Raw genomic sequence first — 22794 nt, forward strand, 5'->3', positions numbered from 1 at the left:
GGAGGAGGAGAGAGTGAGGAGAGAGGAGAGGAGGAGAGAGGGAGAGAGAGGAGAAGAGGGAGAGGCGAGAGGAGGAGAGAGAGGAGGAGAGGAGGAGAAGAGGAGTGGAGAGAGAGGAGGAGGGAGAGAGAGAGAGGAAGAGGGAGAGGAGGGAGGGGAGAGGAGAGAGGGAGAGGAGGAGGAGGAAGGAGAAGGGGAGAGAGAGGAGAGAGGGAGAGGGAGAGGAGAGAGGAGGAGAGAGAGAGGAGTGAGAGAGAGGAGAGAGAGAAGAGGAGAGAGAGAGGAGAGGAGGGAGAGAGAGGAGAGGAGGAGTGAGGAGGAGAGAGAGGAGAGGAGAGGGGGAGGAGAGAGAGGAGAGGAGAGAGAGGAGAGGGAGAGAGAGGAGAGAGAGGAGGAGAGGAGAGAGAGAGAGAGGAGAGAGAGAGAGAGAGGAGAGAGAGGGAGGAGAGAGAGAGAGAGGAGGAGAGGAGAGAGAGGAGAGAGAGGAGAGAGAGGAGAGGAGAGAGAGGGGGAGGAAGGAGAGGAGAGAGGAGAGGAGAGGAGAGAGAGGAGGAGAGAGGAGAGAGAGAGGGAGGAGAGAGAGGAGAGGAGAGAGGAGAGAGAGAGGTGGAGGGAGGAGAGAGGGAGAGAGGAGGAGAGGAGGAGAGAGAGAGGGAGAGGAGGAGAGGAAGAGAGAGAGAGAGAGGGGGGAGAGAGAGGAGAGAGAGGTGGAGAGAGAGGAGGGGAGAGGAGAGAGGAGAGAGAGAGAGGAGAGGGAGAGATAGAGAGAGAGGAGAGAGGAGAGAGAGAGGAGAGGAGGAGAGGAGAGGAGAGAGGAGAGAAGGAGGAGAGAAGGAGAGGAGGAGGAGGAGAGGAGAGAGGAGAGGGGAGAGGGAGAGGGGAGAGGAGAGAAGAGAGAGAGGAGAGGAAGAGAGGAGGAAGGAGAGAGAGAGAGGGAGAGAGAGGAGGAGGAGAGGAGGAGGGAGGGAAGAGGAGAGAGAGAGGAGAGAAGGGAGAGAGAGGAGAGGGGAGAGGGGAGAGAGATGAGGGAGAGAGAGAGAGGAGGAGAGAGGGAGAGAGGAGGAGAGAGAGGAGAGAAGATGGAGAGGAGAGGGAGGGAGAGAGGAGGAGGAGGGAGGAGGAGGAGAGAGGGAGAGAGAGGAGAAGAGAGGAGAGGAGGAGAAGAGGAGAGAGAGAGAGGGAGAGAGAGAGGGAAGAGATGAGGGAGGAGAAGAGAGAGGAGAGAGTGAGAGGAGAGAGGAGGAGGGAGAGAGGTGGGAAGAGGAGAGAGGAGGAGAAGAGAGGAGAGGGGGAGGAGAGGAGAAAGAGAGAGGAGAGAGAGAGGAGAGAAGAGAGGAGAGGAGAGGAAGGAGAGAGGGAGAGAGAGAGGGGGAGAGGAAGAGAGAGAGGAGAGGAGGAGAGAGGAGAGGGAGAGAGAGGAAGAGGAAGGAGAGGGGGAGAGAGAGGAAGGGAGGAGGGGAGGGAGGAGAGAGGGGAGGGAGATGGGGGAGAGAGAGGGTAGAAGAGGAGTAAGGGGGAGGAGGAGAGAGGAGAAGGGAGGGGGAAAGAGAGGGGGGAGGAGGGGGAAGAGAGAGGGGGAGGGAGGAGAGAAGGGGAGGGGGGGAGAGAGAGAGAAAGAGGAAGGGGGGGAAGAAGGGAGGGGGGGAGGGAGAGGGGGAGGAAGAGAGAGAGGAGGAGAGAGGAGGAGGGGAGGGAGAGGAAGGAGAGGGTGAGGAGAGAGAGAGAGAGAGAGAAGGGAGGAGAAGGAGGAGGAGGAGGAGAGAGAGGGGAGAGAGGGAGGGGAGAGGGAGGAGGAGGGGAGAGAGGGGAAGGAGAGGAGAGGAGAGGGGAGGGAGAGGGAGAGAGAGGGTAGGAGAGGGGGGGAGGAGGAGAAGAGAGAAGGAGAGGAGAGAGGAGGGGAGGAGGGAGAGAGAGGGGGAGAGAGAAGAGGAGAGAAAGAGAGAGGAGGGAGAGGGAGAAGAGGGGAGAGGGAGAGGAGAGGAGGAGAGGGAGGAGAAGGATGGGGAGTGAAGAGAGGAGGGAAGGGAGAGAGGGAGGAGAGAAGAGAGGGAGGGAAGAGAGGGGAGGAGGAGAGGGAGAGAAGAAGAGAGAGAGAGAGGGGAGAGAGAGAGAGGGGAAGGGAGGAGAGGGAGGAGAGAGAGAGGAGAGGAGAGAGGGAGAGAGAGAGAGAGGAGAGAGAGGGAGAGGGGAGAAAGGAGAGGGAAGGGAGAGGAGAGGAGAAGAAGGAAGGGGAGAGGGAGGAGGGAAGAGGGGGGGAGGAAGAGAGAGGAGGGGGGAGAGAGAGAGAGAGAGAGAGAGAGATGGGTAGAGAGAGAGAGAGAGAGAGAGATGGGTAGAGAGAGAGATGGGGAGAGAGAGAGAGAGAGCGAGAGCGAGAGATGGGTAGAGAGAAAGAGATGGGTAGAGAGAGAGAGAGAGAGAGAGAGAGAGAGAGAGAGAGAGAGAGAGAGAGAGAGAGAGAGAGAGAGAGATGGGTAGAGAGAGAGAGAGAGAGAGAGAGAGATGGGTAGAGAGAGAGAGAGAGAGAGAGAGAGAGAGAGAGAGAGAGAGAGAGAACAGAATTCTCATGTCCCATCTCTCTATATGAGGTCACTATTAAAATAAAACATCTTCAGTGCTCCTCTGAAGGCTCATGAGCCTCATGGAGTCGGATGAAGAACATCTCAAATCATGACATTATTTTAGCTGTTTGATATATAATTAACATTCTTTTATACCTTTTTAAATTGTATTTTTTTTCTGAAATGTAACAGATTTATTGTTTTATGATGCTGTAGTTAAGATAAAGTTCACCGTCTCTGAGAGATTTAAAAAAAGGGTGAAGATGAGTTTGGGGATGAAGTTAATTTAAATATGATATAGATGTGATCTAAAACTATAGATATATAATAAAGTAAGCGGTTTTAATAATGTAGGGTAATGTTACTCATTTAATCAGAGAGAATCACAGTGATGCTGCTTTAACACTGTACAAAAAAATGTATTTGACCATAAAAAAACCTGGGGGTCACGGTGGCTTAGTGGTTATCACGATCACCTCACACCTCCAGGGTCGGGGTTCGATTCCCACCTCCACCTTGTGTGTGTAGAGTTTGCATGTTCTCCCCGTGCCTCGGGGGTTTCCTCCGGGTACTCCGGTTTCCTCCCCCGGTCCAAAGACATGCATGGTAGGTTGATTGGCATCTCTGGAAAATTGTCCGTAGTGTGTGATTGTGTGAGTGAATGAGAGTGTGTGTGTGTGTGCCCTGTGATGGGTTGGCACTCCGTCCAGGGTGTATCCTGCCTTGATGCCCGATGACGCCTGAGATAGGCACAGGCTCCCCGTGACCCGAGGTAGTTCGGATAAGCGGTAGAAGATGAATGAATGAATGAATAAAAAACCTAACCAACTTTTTTTTAAGATACTCACTGAGACAATCTAAACAAACAAATAAGGCAAATATCTAATATGGCACTTAAACAATAAGCTTTTACTGAGTAACAACACAGTTCTAAATATTTATTTCTTTATATACTGTATTTGTGTGTGTGTGTGTGTGTGTGTGCGTGTGTGTGTGTGTGTGTGTGTGTGTGCGTGTGTGTCCTTATTGTATAGAACCAGAAGTCCAGAGGGTGGCACTAGATCTGACTCCTATACACACACAAAACACTACAATAAACCACACTCCAAACCTGACTCTGAATTTATCTACAGCATCTAAATGATTAGACATAAAAAAAGTCTTTTCCTCCAGCTATAACTGAATATAACACTCTTAATTCTGCACTTCTGGAGTGTGAGGTGTCATGTTAGTGTTCTTCCCTCCGGATACGGTGTGAAAGTAAACCTTCGAATCCTGATCGTCGTACAAACGTACACGCGTACAGAACAACTTCCTCACAGGAAACACAGAAGGCTCCGTTTAACAGAAGCTCGTTAGTAAAATCATCTCGCTTTGTCCTGCTGTGGAATAAATATCCAGACACGTTTTATTCGTTCACTTGTGAGTAGAAACATTCGTCGTCAGACCACTGTATTGTCATAATGGAACGGTTCAAACAAGAAAAAAAAATTTGTGGGAACAAAAAAATGCACAATTGTACCTTTTTATTTAAAAAAAAAATAATCAAAATCCAACGAATGTTAGAAAAAAGATAAAGCTGTAGTCGTTTTTTCTAGATCAAGTTATAATTACTAAAATAAAAAAAAGAATAATGATACATGACCATCTATAGATATATACACCTATAGTGTACAATCGTGATTTGCAGCATTTTTTCACCACTTTTGTCTTTATTGTCGTTTAATACAAACACGAATCGTAAGAATATAAGGCCAGACGAGGTGTCGTATTAAAAGTCATGCACCTGATTAAGGCGTTCATTCAGCTACATTCAAAGGTTTTTTTAAGGAAAAAAAAAAGAAAACTGAAAAAAAAGAACTGAAGTGAGAACTGAAATGTCTTTAGTTTGGTCATAAAAAATAAAAACATTTGTACGTTGAAATTTGTACGTTTATCCGATGGGGGGGGAGAAAAAAAAAGCCGGTCCCAAGTTCGCCTGTTGATTTCTTATCGCCTTCAGACCACCAGTACAAGTTTTGGCACCCCTGTCCACATCATCAACACACTTTACTTTTCTTTTTTTTTTTTTTTTTTTTTTTTTTTTTTTTAAACCTAACAAACTTTTTTTCCCTCTTAAATCTATGATTAAAGTACAATCAAGCACAGCAGAAATTAATTTAAAAAAAATGAATGGCTGTCCAGCTTCACCTCTAGTGTGGTGTTTTATTTAAAAAAAAAAAAAAAAGCAAGTGGGCAGAGTTTAAATAAAAATAATAATATCTGAAAAAATGAAAAACAGATTTTTTTTTTTTATTTTAATTTTAAAGGTCTACCTTCATTTCGGAGTCTGATGATCAGTCGGTGCCTGATGAAGCGCTCTCAAAAACTAAGAAAAAACAAAACACTGGAGCTTCCAACACTGTTTAGCTGTGAATTTGTCAGAAAAAAAAAAGCTTCAGAGATGCTCGCTGTGCAAGCTTAGAAAAGCAGCTCTCTTTCACCCAAATCATAAAAGGATGGTGAATACACACTCTTGTGCTGCTAAAGGAAGAGGAGTGTGCGCGCATGTGTGAGCTATAGTGAGCTGTACCGATACACACTTGTTAAATTAACACTTGCACTTCTCGTGTGATTAAAAAATAAAAAGGTTAAATAGAATCAGACAGATTTTCCTTCGAATGTAGGATCTTTAAGATGTGTGAATTAGGAAGAAGAAGAAGAAAAAAAATATATATATATAATATGTCATGCACTGGGTTATTATACTCTAAAGAATCAGAAAAAAAAAGAGAGTCTGTACTTGTTTTTTTTCTGTGTAAAATTAAAGATGACCCAGTGTTGGGGGGGGGTTTAAAAAAAAGTGGGGGTGGTGGGTTTGGTGAGGCTGTTTATTTGACGAGCCTCTTGGCCACGTCGGCGTAGGCGATCTCAATCTCCTTGTCACTGGGGCAGGTGTTGGTGAACTCGTCACGGGAGTACGCGTTGCTCAGGTACTTCCACACAGCCGTCATGTCTTTAGGGATCTCAAAACCTCTGTACTTTTTTGCCACCACCTGAGAAAAAGAGACAGAAAAAAAACCAAACGTGTTAAATTCCCAGTTCTCGGTTCAGTGAGAGCGCGTGAGCATCATCACCTCAAAAAAGTTATTAATGAATCGAATAATATTAATGAGGTGCTGGGGGCACGTGGAGCATTACTAGGGTCTGCTAATTACACCTGACAGAAAGGTAAATTGTGTGTGTGTGTGTTCGGTTCAAAGTAGAACAAACTCTTTTGCTTTTATTTACTCCAGTCACCTTGACGATGTGCAGTTTTGGAAGCAGGTTGCAGTCAGCCAGCGTCATCTCGTCTCCATCCAGGAATTTGCGTGTGGACACTTTAATGTCCTCCACGCTGTTGTGGTCGATCTCATCGGGCAACGGAGAGCGCAGGTATTCATCCAACTTCTGCAGAGTCTTTAGCAGACCTCGCTCCAGAGCTGCTCAGCACACACACACACACACACACACATTATATAATCTATAAAACATAACATGCAATATCTACAGATATGAATTTGCTTATTTTATTTACTGATTAAAAAAAAAACTATTTTAACATACAGAGACAAATCCTAGATCTTAACAGTCCTATGCCACTAACAGTCACCGTGAATGAAGCAACAACATTAGAAGTGTATTAATATAAACCTAATCTAAAAAAAATCTACTGAAAACATTGTGTAAGTTTACATAAATATACAAATAATTTATAATATTTTCCGCATTGTTTAATTCGCTTACAATGTCATTATTGTACATAAAGAGCTAAAAAGAGTACACACTGCACTTGTAATTTCTTTAGCGGCCACAGGAGGGCAGCAGATTACAGCAAGCGCAAAGTCTATAAACGATCGATAGTGAAAGGAAAGTGATCCCATGGAATAAAGGTAACAATGAAATGTTTGACAGATTATATTACTGGTATATTTCTTTCTGTCTTGATTTAACTCATTGCAATCGTTTGTTCCCAAATTTTATCTTTAAAATTAAAGTGAAAACACATTTGTACAAAAATAAACTGTCTAAAAATGTCAAATATAACAATAATAATAATAATGAATAAATATAATGATAGTCAATACAAATAAAACACACACCCAGGTCACTATATATAACATCCGATTTTGCACGTTAGATATTTTTGGGAATTATGCATGAAAAACCACATCACCTGGTTACATTTTTGTACATTTTTTTGTCTTGTTTACCTGAATTCCACTTTTTTCCCTTTCAGTTATTTTGTGGTTTCTTGTCATTCAAAGCACAGAATAATGCTGATACTAAAGGGAATGCTGTGCTATTAAAATGCCAAATAATCCCTGAGGCAGTATGTATTTGTTTTCTTATCTTTTCCTAACTCGGGCTTGTTCCCTGAAGCCTCACGGTCTTTGTGTGGGAGCTGCATGTAAAGCACAGGGTGTGTTCTCGCCTGTGTGATATGTAAATTATGGATAAGTCACACTGTCATGTCTATCAGCAAACAATAGCAGAAAACAACGTCTCTGTGTGAGTGTATTTGTGTGTGCGTGTGAGCTCACAGGGCATGTACATTTTAGCCTAAACAACACGGTGGTGTTGTTATTGTTTGTCACTTAGGATCTATCGCAAGATACAATCTCACCCTCGTTGGCGTCCGGTTTGGAGTTCTTGATGTAGGCTGAGAACTTGGCAAAGATGTCCATCCCTGCTGTGTTGGACTCAGGGTGCCTGGCACCGAGCTTAGTGTACCTGAGCGTAAAAACACAGATGCATAAATACACAGCTCTGTAACATGCATCAGACAGAGCTCACACACACACACTCTCTCTCACACACTCGCGCACACTCACTCACTCGCACACTCACACACACACTCTCACACACACACACTCACTTGGGTGGGCTGAGTACATCTTCCAAGAACTCCTCGATCTTGTTAACATCAGTCTTGACTTCACTGTTGAACGTGATGAAAGGAGGGTGTGTTCCTGGAGCCAGGTTCTGAAGATCTGCTGGTTTCCTGAAAAAAAAAAACACACACACACAGAAGTGTCAGCACACAAAGACACACACACAAGTGGTGTTTTCCGGTTTCTAAGTAAATAGATGCTTTGAATAAAACAGTCTATTAGAAATCATGTGCATGATGCTCTTTACTTTCATTAACACTTTGGAGAAGGACAGCACTCTATCTCTCTCTCTTTTCCATGTTTTCATTACCCTCTTTAATGCCACTCAAGTCTGCTGTTTATATCTACAATGTTTACACCCCATCAAACTGGTACAATGTATTTTATATTAAAATTCTATTTTATATATTTAGAATTTTTGTTTCATTTATAACTTTGCATGTTTCAGAATAAATTTGCATCTATTCATCTACACATCCTACCTTCCATCCACGTATCCATCCATCCACCCACTCATCCACATACATAATCAAATCCATCCGTCCATCTATCCTCTCACTTAACCATTCACCAATCCACTCATTCATCTACCCACCAATCCATCCGTTGCTCAAACATATTCTAGAGTTGGTATGAGAGATAATAATAATAATAATAATAATAATAATAATAATAATAATAATATTCAAGCTATGAAAAGCTTCTCTGCTGTTAGTGTTTTTCCGCTTGTAAAATCACACAGGTTAATACTGTATGTGAATTTAGAGCCTGATTACAACCTGAATCACACTGGATTTGGGAAGAAAAGTCATTGCAATATACAGTAAATGCAGATGACTTCGGTTCCTCAATTACATCGGCTTTTTATTAAATGATTTCTTGCTGAACCAGTGCTCAATGTTGCACGGAGGTTATCTAGAACAGCCTAGCTTTTTATTTCCAGCAGCAATTTTCATCTATAGTGTGTGTGTGTGTGTGTGTGTGTGTGTGTGTGAATAGAATGATTGTTCCATTTTGTTTGGGCCGAACACATGCAGGTCAGGATTCATCTGGAGAACAACAATAACCAGCGGACCAGTCGTTTCCAGAAACCTCTGCGACACAAAGGGCTGTCATACGTAAGAGTGTGTGTGTGTGTGTGTGTGTTCGTTCCAGGTGTGTCTGTGAAGTGGGTGGCTTTTTGCTAAATATAATGAAATTCAGATGAAAGAGCAGTTTGCTGAAACGGAACACTCCTATAAACACACACACACAAACACACACAAACACACACACAAACACACACACACACACACACACACACACACACACACACACACACACACACTCTCCTACAGATTTGTTACAAATTTTAAAAGTCTAGAAAAATTTTGATTGGATTATGGAAGGTTGTACAACCTTTCATAGGGACTCATGCAAGCACGTTTAGAACGAAGCGCACATCAGAACAAATGCAAATAAATATCCCCTCGGGCACACGGCAATTTAACCAACTCAAAAAGGACAAAGAAATAATTTGCCATGAAAAGTCTGAATGCCCTGTGATGGGTTGGCACTCCGTCCAGGGTGTATCCTGCCTTGATGCCCGATGACGCCTGAGATAGACACAGGCTCCCCGTGACCCGAGGAAGTTCAGATAAGCGGTAGAAGATGAATGAATGAATGAATGAAAAGTCTGAAGCTTATTCAAAGACTGGAATACAACTGACTGGAACACGCTGTCATCGGTTAGCCCCACCCCGATTCACGACCACGCCCAAAACTTAGACATGACCTCATAATCTTGTCCTTTTCATAACAAATGCACACGAGCCATAAGAGATATGGGCCAAAGATCAATGCAACACTAAATCGTGACCGACAGGCCAATCTCTTGCCTGAGTACTATCTGTTCACCAAGTCTCGTGCCTCCGTCATGTCCTTTAAGGCAAAAATAAAATAAAACAGATAAACAAACAATAACGTTCCTGTACCTTCAGTGCTTGGGCCACTAAATGTACACAGTATATATCTATGTCAACGTTCATCATTATTCTGAGCTTAATAAGAGACCTGGCAGCCTGGAACACGCTGTTCTTACCACTGTTCTAGGCACAACAACTGGAAATGACCTCACATCTCTGGCATGAGCGCAGGAAGCACCCTCACCCTTGTAGCAATGTGGTGATGTGTGTGTGAAGTGGTCAGAGATGAAGAGAACACTGCCGTGTGAACTAGCGCTGTACAGAGAAGCTACTGTTCAGCTGAGGAGAAGTAAAACACACGATGACTGTTCTGTCTGCTGTAGTGTCAAGAAACTCTGTAGGCTGAATGGGATCATATGTGGAAAATCTCAGAGAGAGAGAGAGAGAGAGAGAGAGAGAGAGAGAGAGAGACCTTATTTTTTCCAAATGGCTCACAAGATGTCTTCCACACATAACTTCATTGTACAAAACAGCACCATCGACGACGACTTAAATCTCAGTATTGCTCGAACCTTGACGCCTTTTCACGTTATATTTACACTTTCGCTACACTCTGGGCTGAACGTGTGCTACATACGACTGAATGCTCGAATATTATCGGTCGGAATCGTATGTGCTTATGAAAACTCTGAGGAACTCTAATTTTAACCGAGACTCCGCCCACTTTACGCAAAACTATTATATGAAAATGAGCATACAGTGTTATTACACACACCCCTAACTTATTTAAATGAGGTTTCATCATGTCCTCTCAGTGTTTATATTGTTCATAAGGGATTAATGAATTTAATGTGTTTGTAGGTGACTGTACCTTTTCAGGTCAACGGTGGTGACATTAAATACCACTCCCTTCAGCCAGAGGATCATGAAGAGGCGCTGGGAGAAAGGACAGTTCCCTATGCTCTCTCCATCACTGCCAGCCTGAAACACAGACACACATGCATACATGTCATCATACACGCTGGGATTAAGCCCCATCACACTTGGTGGGATTAGCACAGTCCCACAGACTGGGATTAATCCTGTCACACGCAGTTAAACAGTGAAACACATTATTTCTAATTTATTTTTTAAGGAAATAAATGTTCTTTCCTGTAGTTCCTGAAGTGCTTCAAGAGAAGGAAACACAAACACACACACACACACACACACACACACACTATCAATGGCACTGTTAAAAAAACTGACCTAATTTAATTTGATATGATTATAATACGAAAGTGCAATGACATCCTCCGGTTTGAGAAAATACTAATCTGTCAGGATGGTTGACAAGTCATTTATAAAATGTTTTTTGGTCTTTATTTTATTGTGTTTAATAGTGTAGTGTGTGCTTTCTTAAACACACTCATCCCAGCTCTCAGTACAACCAAGTACCATGCTCAGATTGTGTGTGTGTGTGTGTGTTATGCATCTGTCTTATTACTTCAGTGTGTCTAAATCATGCAGCACTCCTCACATTCCTCAAATTGTACAAACTCCAACAATCCTGAATCCTGTGTGTGTGTGTGTGTGTGTGTGTGTGTGTGTGTGTTTTGTGGTGTGGGGGTTCCAGGTTACTGGGGGAAAAACAACACCACATTTTTATTGCCACATTCCTTTGTCTCCTTCTCTAATACGTGGCTTTAAAAAGTCCTAAATCATTAAATATTACTGAGAGAAGACAAAGAAGAAAGAGGGCAGGGTTTATGGAATTCCTCTTTGTGTGTGTGTATGTGTGTGTGTGTGTGTGTGTGTGTGTGAGAGAGAGAGAGAGCACATGGAAACAAGTAACAAGTGCTTAAAGAAATAAAAAAAGAAGAAGAGTTTTGTACAGTCTCTCTCTCTCTCCCTCTCTCTCTATCGCTGAAATCCCCTTCATTTTTATAGCCACTCCATCATTTCATTTTTAATTTCTCTCTCTCTCTCTCTCTCTCTCTCTCTCTCTCTCTCTCTCTCTCTCATTGAAAAAGCATTCCATAGATATCCTACTAATGAGTTTGTTTAGGTTTAGGCCCAAGCATTTGCTTTGAGATGAGAAAGTAAGACAGACAGACAGAACTATAGCTAGAGAGGCAGACAGACACAGACAGAAGACAAAGAGAGTAAGACAGAGGGAGAGAGAGCTTTGGCAGTAATGTGACTTATAACCATCATGCCCTGATGATGAGTTTGTTTAGGATTTAGTCACAGCCAAGCGTTTCCTCTAAAACAGGAGACTGCCTCCAAGAACTCTCACACACACACACACACACACACACACACACACACACACACACACACACACACACACACACATACACACACCTGCCAAGTCGTAATGCACACTGCTGAGAGTGTGAAATGTTTATATAAGTGTCCTGGTTGCATCCTGCTGATTCACTTCTCTACAGGAAGAGAGAAACAAGTCATCAACATGATCACCATCAACATCATCATCACACGCTTTGTCCTTTCACTCCGTCATCACCATTACACATCTACATCACTGTTATCTCCACTTTTAGTATAAAGTGGATGAAGCCAATCTCAGTCTTTGGCCTATAGTCTCACACACACACACACACACACACACAGAGCCATCTGGAAGAGTATTCTTTGCAAACAAACCAATCATCACAGTGCCCTTTTGTTCGACACCTCCCTCTGAGAAGCAGGTTATTCACTGCAGAGCAGAAATAAGAGAAAAGAGCTCTGAGAGAGAGAGAGACTCAGAGAAAAGATTCAATTATATTTAAATATAGATTTTATTATTAATAATTATTCATCAATGCTTTGGCAATAGAGTCATGCCTTTAAAGCTCATTATAGAAAAACGGAGAGAGAGAAATTTTTAGCACTACACACTATATATGGTGAAAAGTAACCACAGCACATGGAGGAGTTTACGCACGGCTCCACCCACTTTGTGCAAAACTATTTATTATATGAAAACAAGTATACAGTTCTTCTGAAATATGGATGACCAAATGTGACAGAGTTTCTCTCACACACACATGTGACTGTCACTGATTTTACAGTGAGACAAATCCATCACACACATACACACACACACACACACACGTGACTGTCACCGATTTTACAGTGAGACAAATCCATCACACACACACACACACACACGTGACTGTCACTGATTTTACTGTGAGACAAATCCATCACACACACACACACACACACACACACACACGTGACTGTCACTGATTTTACAGTGAGACAAATCCATCACACACACACCCTAACATTCAAATGAGGTTAACCACCCTAATGAGCACAGCTGTCCAACACAGGCAGTGAGTCATGCCACAGCTAAGTGTGTGTGCACTCTAAATCAGAGGCAGAGCTCATTCAGTGTGCGTCAAGATATCCAGCATGAATGGAAAGAGAGGAAAAAAAGGACAAACAGAAAGAAAGAAAGAAAGAAAGAAAAAAAGGACAAACAGAAAGAAAGAAAGAAAGAAAGGACAAACAGAAAGAAAGAAAGAAAGAAAGAAAAGGTGTTCCATCTGTATCTGACATGATCAAGTATCCACACAAACACACACACACACACACACAAGTGCACAGATACATAGACACACACACACACAAGATGCTCAGTTTAATGTTTGATATTTTACATTCAGAATCAGTTGTGTTACAGAATTAAAAGGCATCATTGCGTAGGGTTTATTTTTTTGCGTGAAAAGTACAATGTGTAGGGTGTGGTATTTAAGATGTAGCTTGCATGGCTTTAGTTTAAAGTAACATTATGTCCTTCTCTGAGTCTGAATATCTCTCTCTCTCTCTCTCTCTCTCTCTCTCTCTCTCTCTCACTCACTCGCTCTCGCTCCCCAAGGATGGTTGGCAAAATCCCAACCCCTAACACAAGCAATTTACTGTGTGTGTGTGTTTTGGGGCATTCCATCCTTCTGTAGTGGAGCACTAAATTTAGCTCTTTAACTGGCAAACACTTCTTATGAGACTCCAGACCACACTGTTACCCAAAAAAGGAGAGAGAGAGAGAGAGAGAGAGAGAGAGAGAGAGAAATGAGATTTTCCCTTCTTACAAACAGTTATGTGTAAAGAGAAACAGAACCAGTGTGTCAGTTGCTTGTGTGTGTGTGTGTGTGTGTTTGAGGTGGACGGTATGACACACTACCATGATGACATTAGGTGTATAAATAAATCCTGGGGAATCAGTGCTATCATTTACTCCACTTTAACACTGGTGTCTGTCTGTAGGGGTGCTTATTTACCCTTGAGGCCATACAGTCCAGTGTTTAGTTTATACGTTCTGTGATTGCTCACTTCCGGGTTGGGAAACAGACCGAGGCAGAGAAGACTGTAGGGCTGGGACAGTCTATAAACTGTCTCAACTCAGTGCTAAATCTGTGTGCTTACACCACTCCAAAACTGCACGCGCACACATAGTTCTGTCACAAATAGCACATGACAGAGAGAGAGAGAGGGAGAGAGAGAGAGGGAGAGAGAGATAGAGAGAGAGAGAGAGACTGGAAGACATCTTTATGACTTCAATTCTGTATTCAGTATAGGACCTATGGACTAAGTATGGGTCAGGTAGGCAAGGGGAGGGAGGGGGCTAGGTGAGGTGTGTCATGTACACTTTGTCATTAAGGATTTTTTTTTTTTATCCAAAAACCTACAACCAGGTCTTGGTGCAAAATTCTATGTTGAGATGCATGACATACCGGGAAGAAATATCACAATATAATACTGCTCCACCCTAAAAATCAAACCCGCTTACTCCCACAGTTATCGTTGTTTGCATCGACCACTCCCTTCATCTCTACACCGTCCATCTCTCTCTCTTTCTCTTCATCTTCTATTCCTCATCTCATCTCATTTAGTAGATCTTTCTAGTTTTAGGTTTGACTCTCATTTCTATTATTTATTTCACAGGAAATGTCTCATTAGTGATGAATTTCCTGAGAGAGAGAGAGAGAGAGAGAGAGAGAGAGAGAGAGAGAGAGAGAGAACAAGTACTACGTTCCTTGAAAATTTGCAAAAATCAGTCAAACAACGTTCTCTTAACAATGACAATCATTGATATCGATTGACAATTAATAAGAAACAGCAAACATGAACCCAATGTTATTGAATGACCGAGCAAACTTCCCCGAACGAGCCCCAGAGTGCGGCCTAAACTGTGACCCGTGAGTCAATATGAAACATGTGGGCACAAAATATTTTTGGCAAACAAAAGAGACAAGCTCGACCAGTCTGATGAGGACATCTTCATCCTTCATACCATGTCATCTGCATGTCGGAATTGTTCTTTGTTATATTATTTACACTACACAGAACTTTAGGCAATGTTGGAAACCTCCAGAGATACACACCATCCTAACAGGACACAGCACATCTTTACAGCCTATGTGTCTAGCTAGTTAGTAGACATATAATTATACAGTGCTAGCTTAGAGTGTTTATAATGTGCTGTGTGATAGTATGATTTATGATGGGCTACGTTATTGTACGTTCTTTAATAATTTGAGTAAATTCTAAACAAACACAAGAAGACCAGAAGAATATCCTGTTAAAAATCCAGAAAACATGCGACAACAGTAAAAGTGGTCTTAACTCAATATGGATACCAAGACAGAAGTATTTAAAATAACATTCTTGTTGTACTTTTACACACACACACATGCGCACGCACACACACACACACACACGATCTGGAGAGTTCACAAATTCCTGAAGAATAACATTTTTTCACACAAACAAGTGTAACGCGAGACGATGATAGCTGGACGCTGACACCGATGTGTATTTTTAAACACGCTTCTGTATCACAAGGGTGTTAGACACTGCATAACTCGGACGTGACTGACAAAGACCAGACGGAATGCAGATGATGATGGCTGGGTGGGGGGAGGGGTAGGGGTTGAAGAGGAAGAGAGCAGAACGAAACAAATGTTCCATGGGACGTGGAGTCTCTGAGGAAAAAAATGACGAGTGAGTGAGTATCATCGGTTGCTAATGTCTGGGTTTATAAAGGTTTTATGCTCTTTCTTTACAGTATTACACACACACACACACACACACACACACACACACACACACACACACACACACACACACACACACACAAAGCAGGGCAATAATTAATGCTATGGAGACTCTTGAGGCGTTTTACGAGAGTGCAGCCATGAAGAAAAACAGCCTCTTCAGCTGCTCATCTGCTGATCCGTCACTTTCCTTCACGTAGAACAGACTGAGGACTCGCTGTCTGGACCCTGCCTTCACACACAGGCCATTTTCTTTCCATACATGGTTCAGTACGCTAGAGGTTGCTTTGTCGTCTTGTGCTTTGACTGACGTTTGCATAAAGTTGAACTTGGCCTAAATGTTTCTCTGTGCCAAGCCACACCCACTTCACCTGCTAATTCTGTTATTAAAAGTGAAAAATGTGCGGCTGAAGGTTACAAGCATTTAATATGTGATACTGTGTGTGAGTGAGTGTGTGAGAGTGTGTATGTGTGTGTGTACACTCTCAGCATTACACAAGGAAGCATTGCTGAGCCAGCATTAATTTAGTCTACTGCAGTGTTATGCGTCGTGATAAATCACAGGTTTCTCTGGCTGTGTTTCGTAAATTGTTGCCTTTTGAACAGAATTCGTATTCTGTGTTATTGTCAATAATAGAATTGGTGCCTAAAGAATTCAACCATATTAGATTCACAAGTATCACCAAATACCAAATCTTGCCATATCAAAATTATATCGGATTGAATCATATTGTTTCAATAGTATCGTATCAAATAATCCTAACCTGAACATAGCCCACACACATCGTATACGTTCACACACAATCTTCTCGTTCTCCATCTCCTTAAACCTGACCGCATACGAGCAATCCAACTCCCATTTGTGTTGTGTTAATACGGGGGGTTGATACACATCTTAGTATTCCTGTTAAGAACATTTGAATTTCACTAACATTGTTAACTCTGTATCGTCAAAACAACTTCTTTCTTCTGCCTTCATGGCCCTCACAGTGGCCATGTCAACAGATATGAGCTTTACATTGAGGCTGTGTCGTTTAGCGCGAGCTCGTCCCGTGACTCAAACAAATAATTAAACTGAAGAGCAAGTGCAAACAGAGCTGAGGTTATGGAACAATAAATGCCGGCACTAAGGTTTAGAGCCCTTAGCGAGGTAACAGCACAGTTGACCTGGAGACACGCTGGGTGTCGAGGATCGTCCTGTGGAAATGCCCGCACTGCTCTTTGCCTTCGTTTTGCAAACAAACAGGTCTAGTGTCTTCAAAACTGCTGTGGCTACCTGTAAAAAGGTCATCTTTTGATTCGTAGGGAATCAAAAGTCAATCTGTGCGAGATCGTCATGTTGTCCTCCGTCATTACAACATTAAAATCTTTAGTTAAACTTTCCTCTCGGCTTCTCCTGACCCCGGTCATGACCTAATGTGGTTAAAATGGGTGTGTAAGAGACGATAAAACAATAAAGTGTTCAGTACAGAGTGACTAACACGCCGGGATTAGAAAATATGTGTTCACCTGTTAACAGAACAACTCAATAATTCAATAACTCCATTGAAATAATTGATTTACAGTAGTATTATCTCTCAGAAATTATGGGCCAAAAACCTGGCTGCCTCTGTCAGAAGGTTTATTCTTGGAAATCAACAGAAAGAGTTTTCACAGTAACAAAGCTTAACATGTTGTGTACAAAGAACAGGAGCAAGATAAGTGTCTTCAAGTTTGTGAGTTATTACAGGAAAAGCATCTAAATCTGTCCAAGGCCATCGCTTTGAAATAGATTATGTTTTTCTATCATTTTAATTTTTGCTCATGCTTATGAACGGTGGCAATTTAATTGCTAGTTAATGTGTACAACACATCTTTAGTTCTGCAGTAGAGCTACAAGGCTAGTGCGGTTGATAAGTAAGAAGAAACTAATGGCTACCAGTTTAGCACTGTGGTAGAAAATTTGTTAAAAGGTTCTGTAGAGATTTTCAGGTATCTCAGACCTCCTGACATGATTTCTGGCACTGTTATCTATCAACATGAACAAAAGGAGCATCACAGAGAGACGTAGATTAAAAAAAAAAAACTAAACTAAAACAATGAGCCTTTTGCACAACCTCCTCTAAAACGAAACCCGATAAAAGGAACGAATGTGAAAATATTTACAATGAAAACAGCAGTGCAACATCGTGTCCCGTCTTAACCGCTGGCTCCACAGGGGTGTGTGTGCGGTTACCACGGCAACCTGAAACTGCGGCAGGAACAAAAGAAACCGGCGATACACTCTGATGAACATAGCCACGTGTAAACGCCCGCAGAGACGGAGCTGTGATCACCGCTCACCCTTGTGTGTAAACACAGAACCGGTATTCTCTGTACATAGAAAGGGAATAAAAAAAAGGGAGCTACAGAAGGATCTGGAAAGAGGGTGTGGTGCGAAACCCAAAGCTCACACTGAACGATGCAGAGGGTTTTTTTTCTGTTTGGAAACAAAGCAATTGTAATTATACTAGAGATTCGGAATGGTCAGATACTGAACACTGGTGGAATAACTCAAAAGAGGAGACAGATCACTGTGACGACATCAAGCCGATGAGAAAGAAGGAAATAAAAGAGGGGAAAAAAAGAAAAAGCAAGAACCTGCCCAAGGATGACCTCTAAAATCCTTGCAGTAGAATCAAGTCTAGTTAAACACGTGCTGTAAAATTTGTTTAACACAAACTCCTCCTTAATAAACTGCAGCATTGAGGAAGCCTTCAACAGCTTCTTTAGCAGAGAAAGAGAATAAACCTAAAATCTCAAATCTCCATCCTTCATGTATACACGCACACACACACACACACACACACACACACACACACACAATACATTCTAACTTCCTTTCTATATATGAAAACACACAACAGATGTAAGGTAGCAGGCATGAAAGGAAGATGGAAAGGGGAAAGACAAAGGATGGGGGAAAGGATTTCCCACGGATGTACAGAGGAAAACACAACCCCCACTTGAGCAACGTAGGACCGGAGACACTCAGATAAACAACTCAGTATAATACTGAACTAATTAAAAATAGTGCAGAAGGAGAAAAACCAATGCTCATATTTTGTATAAATAATTATACGTTAAACACATCTGAGAAGAAAAACATCAAACTCTCGGTCTGTTACTATGGATATGTTGACCTAATACCCCTAGATCGTCTTGATTCCGTCTTTGGACGTTTTAATCAAAAGATCTCACACCTTGATGTTCGGGATGTCTGATGGTGCAATTCGTCATGCTCCAATCCATATTCCAATGGTAGTTCCTTTCATACATGCCAAGAACGTGTGAGTCTTTGACTAACACCGCATAAAGACTAGACTTTAATATACGTTGCGTGTAACGTTCACAGACTTAAAGACGAGAGAAATCGGCCCTCACTACAGTATCTCTGATGCTTGACCTATGAATCACTGTAGATATTGTTTTATTTTCAAAAGCTATCAAAATCGTACAGGAATAAAAGTGAAACTAGAAAAGGTTCGACTAAAGCGGTCCCCTCAGAGGACTGAAGCGTTTTGCTGCTGCAACCTTTTCGCTAGAATACAGTCTCCCACAGATTCCAGGAACATCGATCCCAGTTCAGTCGGATAGAATGCAATCCTGGAATCCTGAACTCTCTGTAGGCCTCGTGTAGGAGGAGGCCAGAGCGAGAGAGAAGAAAAGATACCACCCTGTACGGGGGTGAGGCGAACATTTATAGCTTTTGGATAGGCAAAAGGACGAAAAAAAAAAGTTATAATGGGTTGTTCCATATTTGGAATTTTTTATGCTGTAGCTTGGCAAAGTGAAATTTGTTCAGACAAAACAGCGGTTCGATTGAAATGCTCATTTTTTTTTTGTTTTTTTTTCCACAGCTTAAGCAACTATGGGCTCCGAGTGAATTCAGACTTCTTCTCCCCCTCTCCCTCTTTGCCCTCCCACCGAGTTCCCCTCTCCCTTCTCCTTTTTTCTCTCTGCCATTTTCCCGCTCTCTTCCAAAACGCTGTGCTTCTAAGAAAGACAAAAGCCAAAAGAGAGAGAGAGAGAGAGAGAGAGAGAGAGAGAGAGAGAGAGAGAAACAGCAAAAGACAAACGTCTCGATCTTTCCATCAAACATAATCGGGCGGAAACATTTTTCAACCACTGTCCTCTTTCTGAGTTTGTGTCTTATCCGTGTTTTATACCAGCAATTTTAGCAAATGAGAATGATGGTGTGGTACCAAAAGAGGACAGATGCTCCACCCGTTCATTCTTTATTTTTTGGTACTTTCAGTACTTCATCCATATGATAACTACATATTACTTTAAAGCCACCTAACACTTAAAATATTTCTTTCCAAAGCACTGAGTATGATGCTAAATAACACAAGCTTAGGCACTAATAACATCGAAGACCTGAGAATAAAACACTTCTTATCGTATCATTTTAGGAAAAATAATCAACCACCAGGAAGTGCTTTATTCCTTTTATACTACAGCAATTCACCAATGATAACAATACAGTTTTTATTCAGCCAACAAAGTCTGAAACGTGCTAGTTCCTGTTTTAGCCTCTACACACGGTCATTCACTGACCAGCTTTGCTTTTTTCTCTCAAAGTTCTTAACACACACAAAAACAAAAAACCCACAATACTTCATTACATTATTGACATTTGTTTGGTTTCTCGTTACCTCTGACCCTGGAGACTCCATCCATAAACATTAACTAAACATCATCTTACATATATAGAAACGCCAGATCAACTCTTCTGACCAATCAGAATCCAGAATTCAGTAGCACTTATTTTACCTGACATAACTTAAATATCACAATAAACTAAAGACAAAAACTATGTTGCTAGTTATATATAACAATAAAAAGTACACGAATTTAAGATTGTATTTTGTAAAACAGCTTAACAAACCTGCTGTGTGTGATTAATAGCTACAAGACAAGAGCTGCAACAATTCACCAGTCAGAGATATATCGCGATACAGAATCCTGATGGTAAACCCAAAAGTGCAACATATTCCTTCTTCTCCTGATGGTTTTAATCATTAAAAATACTTTCTGTTTAAATATCGGTTAACATTTAACATCCCGTTCGGTATATCACGATAATATTGTGTATTTTATATCAGAACTATGTTAATGATAAAAAATGTTAATGATAAATCACTGCTGACTAATTTAGAAATAACAATAACAATTCTAATCGCAATTTTTTATCCTAATTTCGATGAAATGCTGAATATTTTGTCCACATTTAGCTAGTTTAGCTAGTTTTAACTGTTTAAAATGGTACGATTAACGGTTTGAGCTCGCGCAGCTGGCTCGTGAAACGTCACAACAATCAATAAAGGTATACATTTGTGACTTACCTTGACAAAAAGCTCGATAACGGGCTCGTTATCGCCCTGTCCGTTCTGCGGTACCGACAGAGACATTCCCGAACTTTCCGTGTGAAATTTGATTTAGAGGAGAAAAACCACACACACACACACACGTACACGCGCGCGCGCGCGCACAGAAGGTGGTCCTCGCGCAAACTTTCCTCAGCGCTGAGTTAGCTTGAAGCTAACAGTCTGTCAGACCGGGACGATAAATCACCGTCGACGGGCGCTTATTCCGGTAGATTATTATATATTGTTTTGTCACAGATTCAGGATTAGGACTCAGTTCGGCATCGCTAGCCAGCAGCAGCAGCAGCGTGTGTGTGTGTGTGTGTGTGTGTGTGGACTCGAGGGCGGGATGATTGTGGATGTGGATGTGGACAAACTGAGGAGGACAAAAAAAAGCAACGGGAATATTTAAAGGCGTGACGTCACCACGCACAAAAGAGTGGGCAGGGTTTTGCAGAAGGAACGAGACGCGGTTATCCTGTACTGTGGAAAGCCGTAAGGGACAGAATTGTGGGTTGGGGTCTGCCTCACTTTTTCTCTTTCTCTTTCTCTCTCTCTCTCTCTCTCACACACACACGCACGCACACGTACACACACGCACACGTGTCCAGATCAGAGACAGTAATATATGTCTGGACGTCACAACATTTGTCTCTGAGGCCCCCCAGTGGCTGTCTGCAGTACAGGTTATAACCTCCCCTAGAATGATGTAATGACCAGTTCAACATTAGCAAAGGTTTTATTTATGGTTAATTATCAGAGGTGTGAGTAAGTCACACATGCTCAAGTCACAAGTCTCAAGTCATGAATTTCAAGTCAAAGTCAAGTTGAGTCTTTTTTTAATATTTGTCAAGCAAGTCTCAAGTCTGGGGGGTCACCGTGTCTTAGTGGTTAGCACGTTCGCCTCACACCTCCAGGATTGGGGGTTCGATTCCCACCTCCACCTTGTGTGTGTGGAGTTTGCATGTTCTCCCCGTGCCTCGGGGGTTTCCTCCGGGTACTCCGGTTTCCTCCCCCGGTCCAAAGACATGCATGGTAGGTTGATTGGCATCTCTGGAAAATTGTCCCTAGTGTGTGATTGTGTGAGTGAATGAGAGTGTGTGTGTGTGTGCGCCCTGTGATGGGTTGGCACTCCGTCCAGGGTGTATCCTGCCTTGATGCCCGATGACGCCTGTGATAGGCACAGGCTCCCCGTGACCCGAGGTAGTTCGGATAAGCGGTAGAAAATGAATGAATGAATGGGTCTCAAGTCTCAAGTTTGCGACTTAATTCTGACTCGAGTCAAGTCGAGTCCCCCATCTCTGAGTCATTTAACTCAAGTCCGAGTCAAGACTCAAGTCATGAATGTCAAGTCAAAGTCAAGTCGAGTCTTTTTTTAATATTTGTCAAGCAAGTCTCAAGTCTCAAATTTGCGACTTAAGTCTAAACTCAAGTCATATGACTCGAGTCACGTCATATGACTCGAGTCCCCCATCTCTGTTAATTATACAAACTCCTCTGACTGACAATGAGTGAACAAGTGCTGCTTCCTATCCAGCTGATACCTATCCATGGCTCCAGTTTTTCCCTTTCAAAACAAAAATGTCTACAAAAGTACAAAGGGACTGAATGTTGTCCTACTGTTCAGTCATATATACAGTTTAAAATACACAAATATGCAGGTCAATAGGTGTTTCCAGGTTCATCTGCACCGCGTCTCAGGTTTGGATACCGAGGCCACATACAAATAATGTCTATTCAACCAATACATAACGTCATCATACTCCATTCTCACTACCGCTCTTTTCGGTCACTAACGATTGAAAATAAAACACTTTACAGATAACAGTCTATGTCCACATGAATCCAGATCAATCTCAAAGCTGTTGTGTCTTTTTAAGATAGGGAGCTATTGCTGAGACCGCAAAAAAATAATGAAATAAAAAAACATTAACATAATCAATATAACACGTATATTGACACCACAGCTCTGTCAGATT

At 42.2% G+C, this 22794-nt stretch overlaps 1 protein-coding gene across 1 annotated transcript; it reads right to left on the reverse strand.

Moving 5' to 3' along the window:
- Positions 1–3373: 3373 nt before the first annotated feature.
- On the reverse strand, positions 3374–21170 carry clic4 (chloride intracellular channel 4). Its single transcript, XM_060879336.1, has 6 exons — positions 20795–21170; positions 10250–10359; positions 7459–7584; positions 7207–7313; positions 5841–6022; positions 3374–5596 (listed from the first exon to the last, which is right to left on the reverse strand). Exons 1-6 carry the CDS (start codon positions 20858–20860, stop codon positions 5432–5434), a joined length of 756 nt encoding a protein of 251 aa, XP_060735319.1. The 5' UTR covers positions 20861–21170; the 3' UTR covers positions 3374–5431.
- Positions 21171–22794: the final 1624 nt, after the last annotated feature.

This window comes from Tachysurus vachellii, chromosome 10 (assembly GCF_030014155.1).
Source record: "Tachysurus vachellii isolate PV-2020 chromosome 10, HZAU_Pvac_v1, whole genome shotgun sequence".
NCBI classification, from domain to species: domain Eukaryota; kingdom Metazoa; phylum Chordata; class Actinopteri; order Siluriformes; family Bagridae; genus Tachysurus; species Tachysurus vachellii.

Excerpts from the sequence above, each read along its gene's own strand:
- clic4 (XM_060879336.1), bottom strand. The coding sequence starts at position 20,860 with ATGTCTCTGTCGGTACCGCAGAACGGACAGGGCGATAACGAGCCCGTT. Across the intron at positions 7,314-7,458 it reads GATGTACTCAGCCCACCCAA|GTACACTAAGCTCGGTGCCA; the intron begins GTGAGTGTGTGT and ends TTTTACGCTCAG. Across the intron at positions 5,597-5,840 it reads CAAAACTGCACATCGTCAAG|GTGGTGGCAAAAAAGTACAG; the intron begins GTGACTGGAGTA and ends TCTTTTTCTCAG.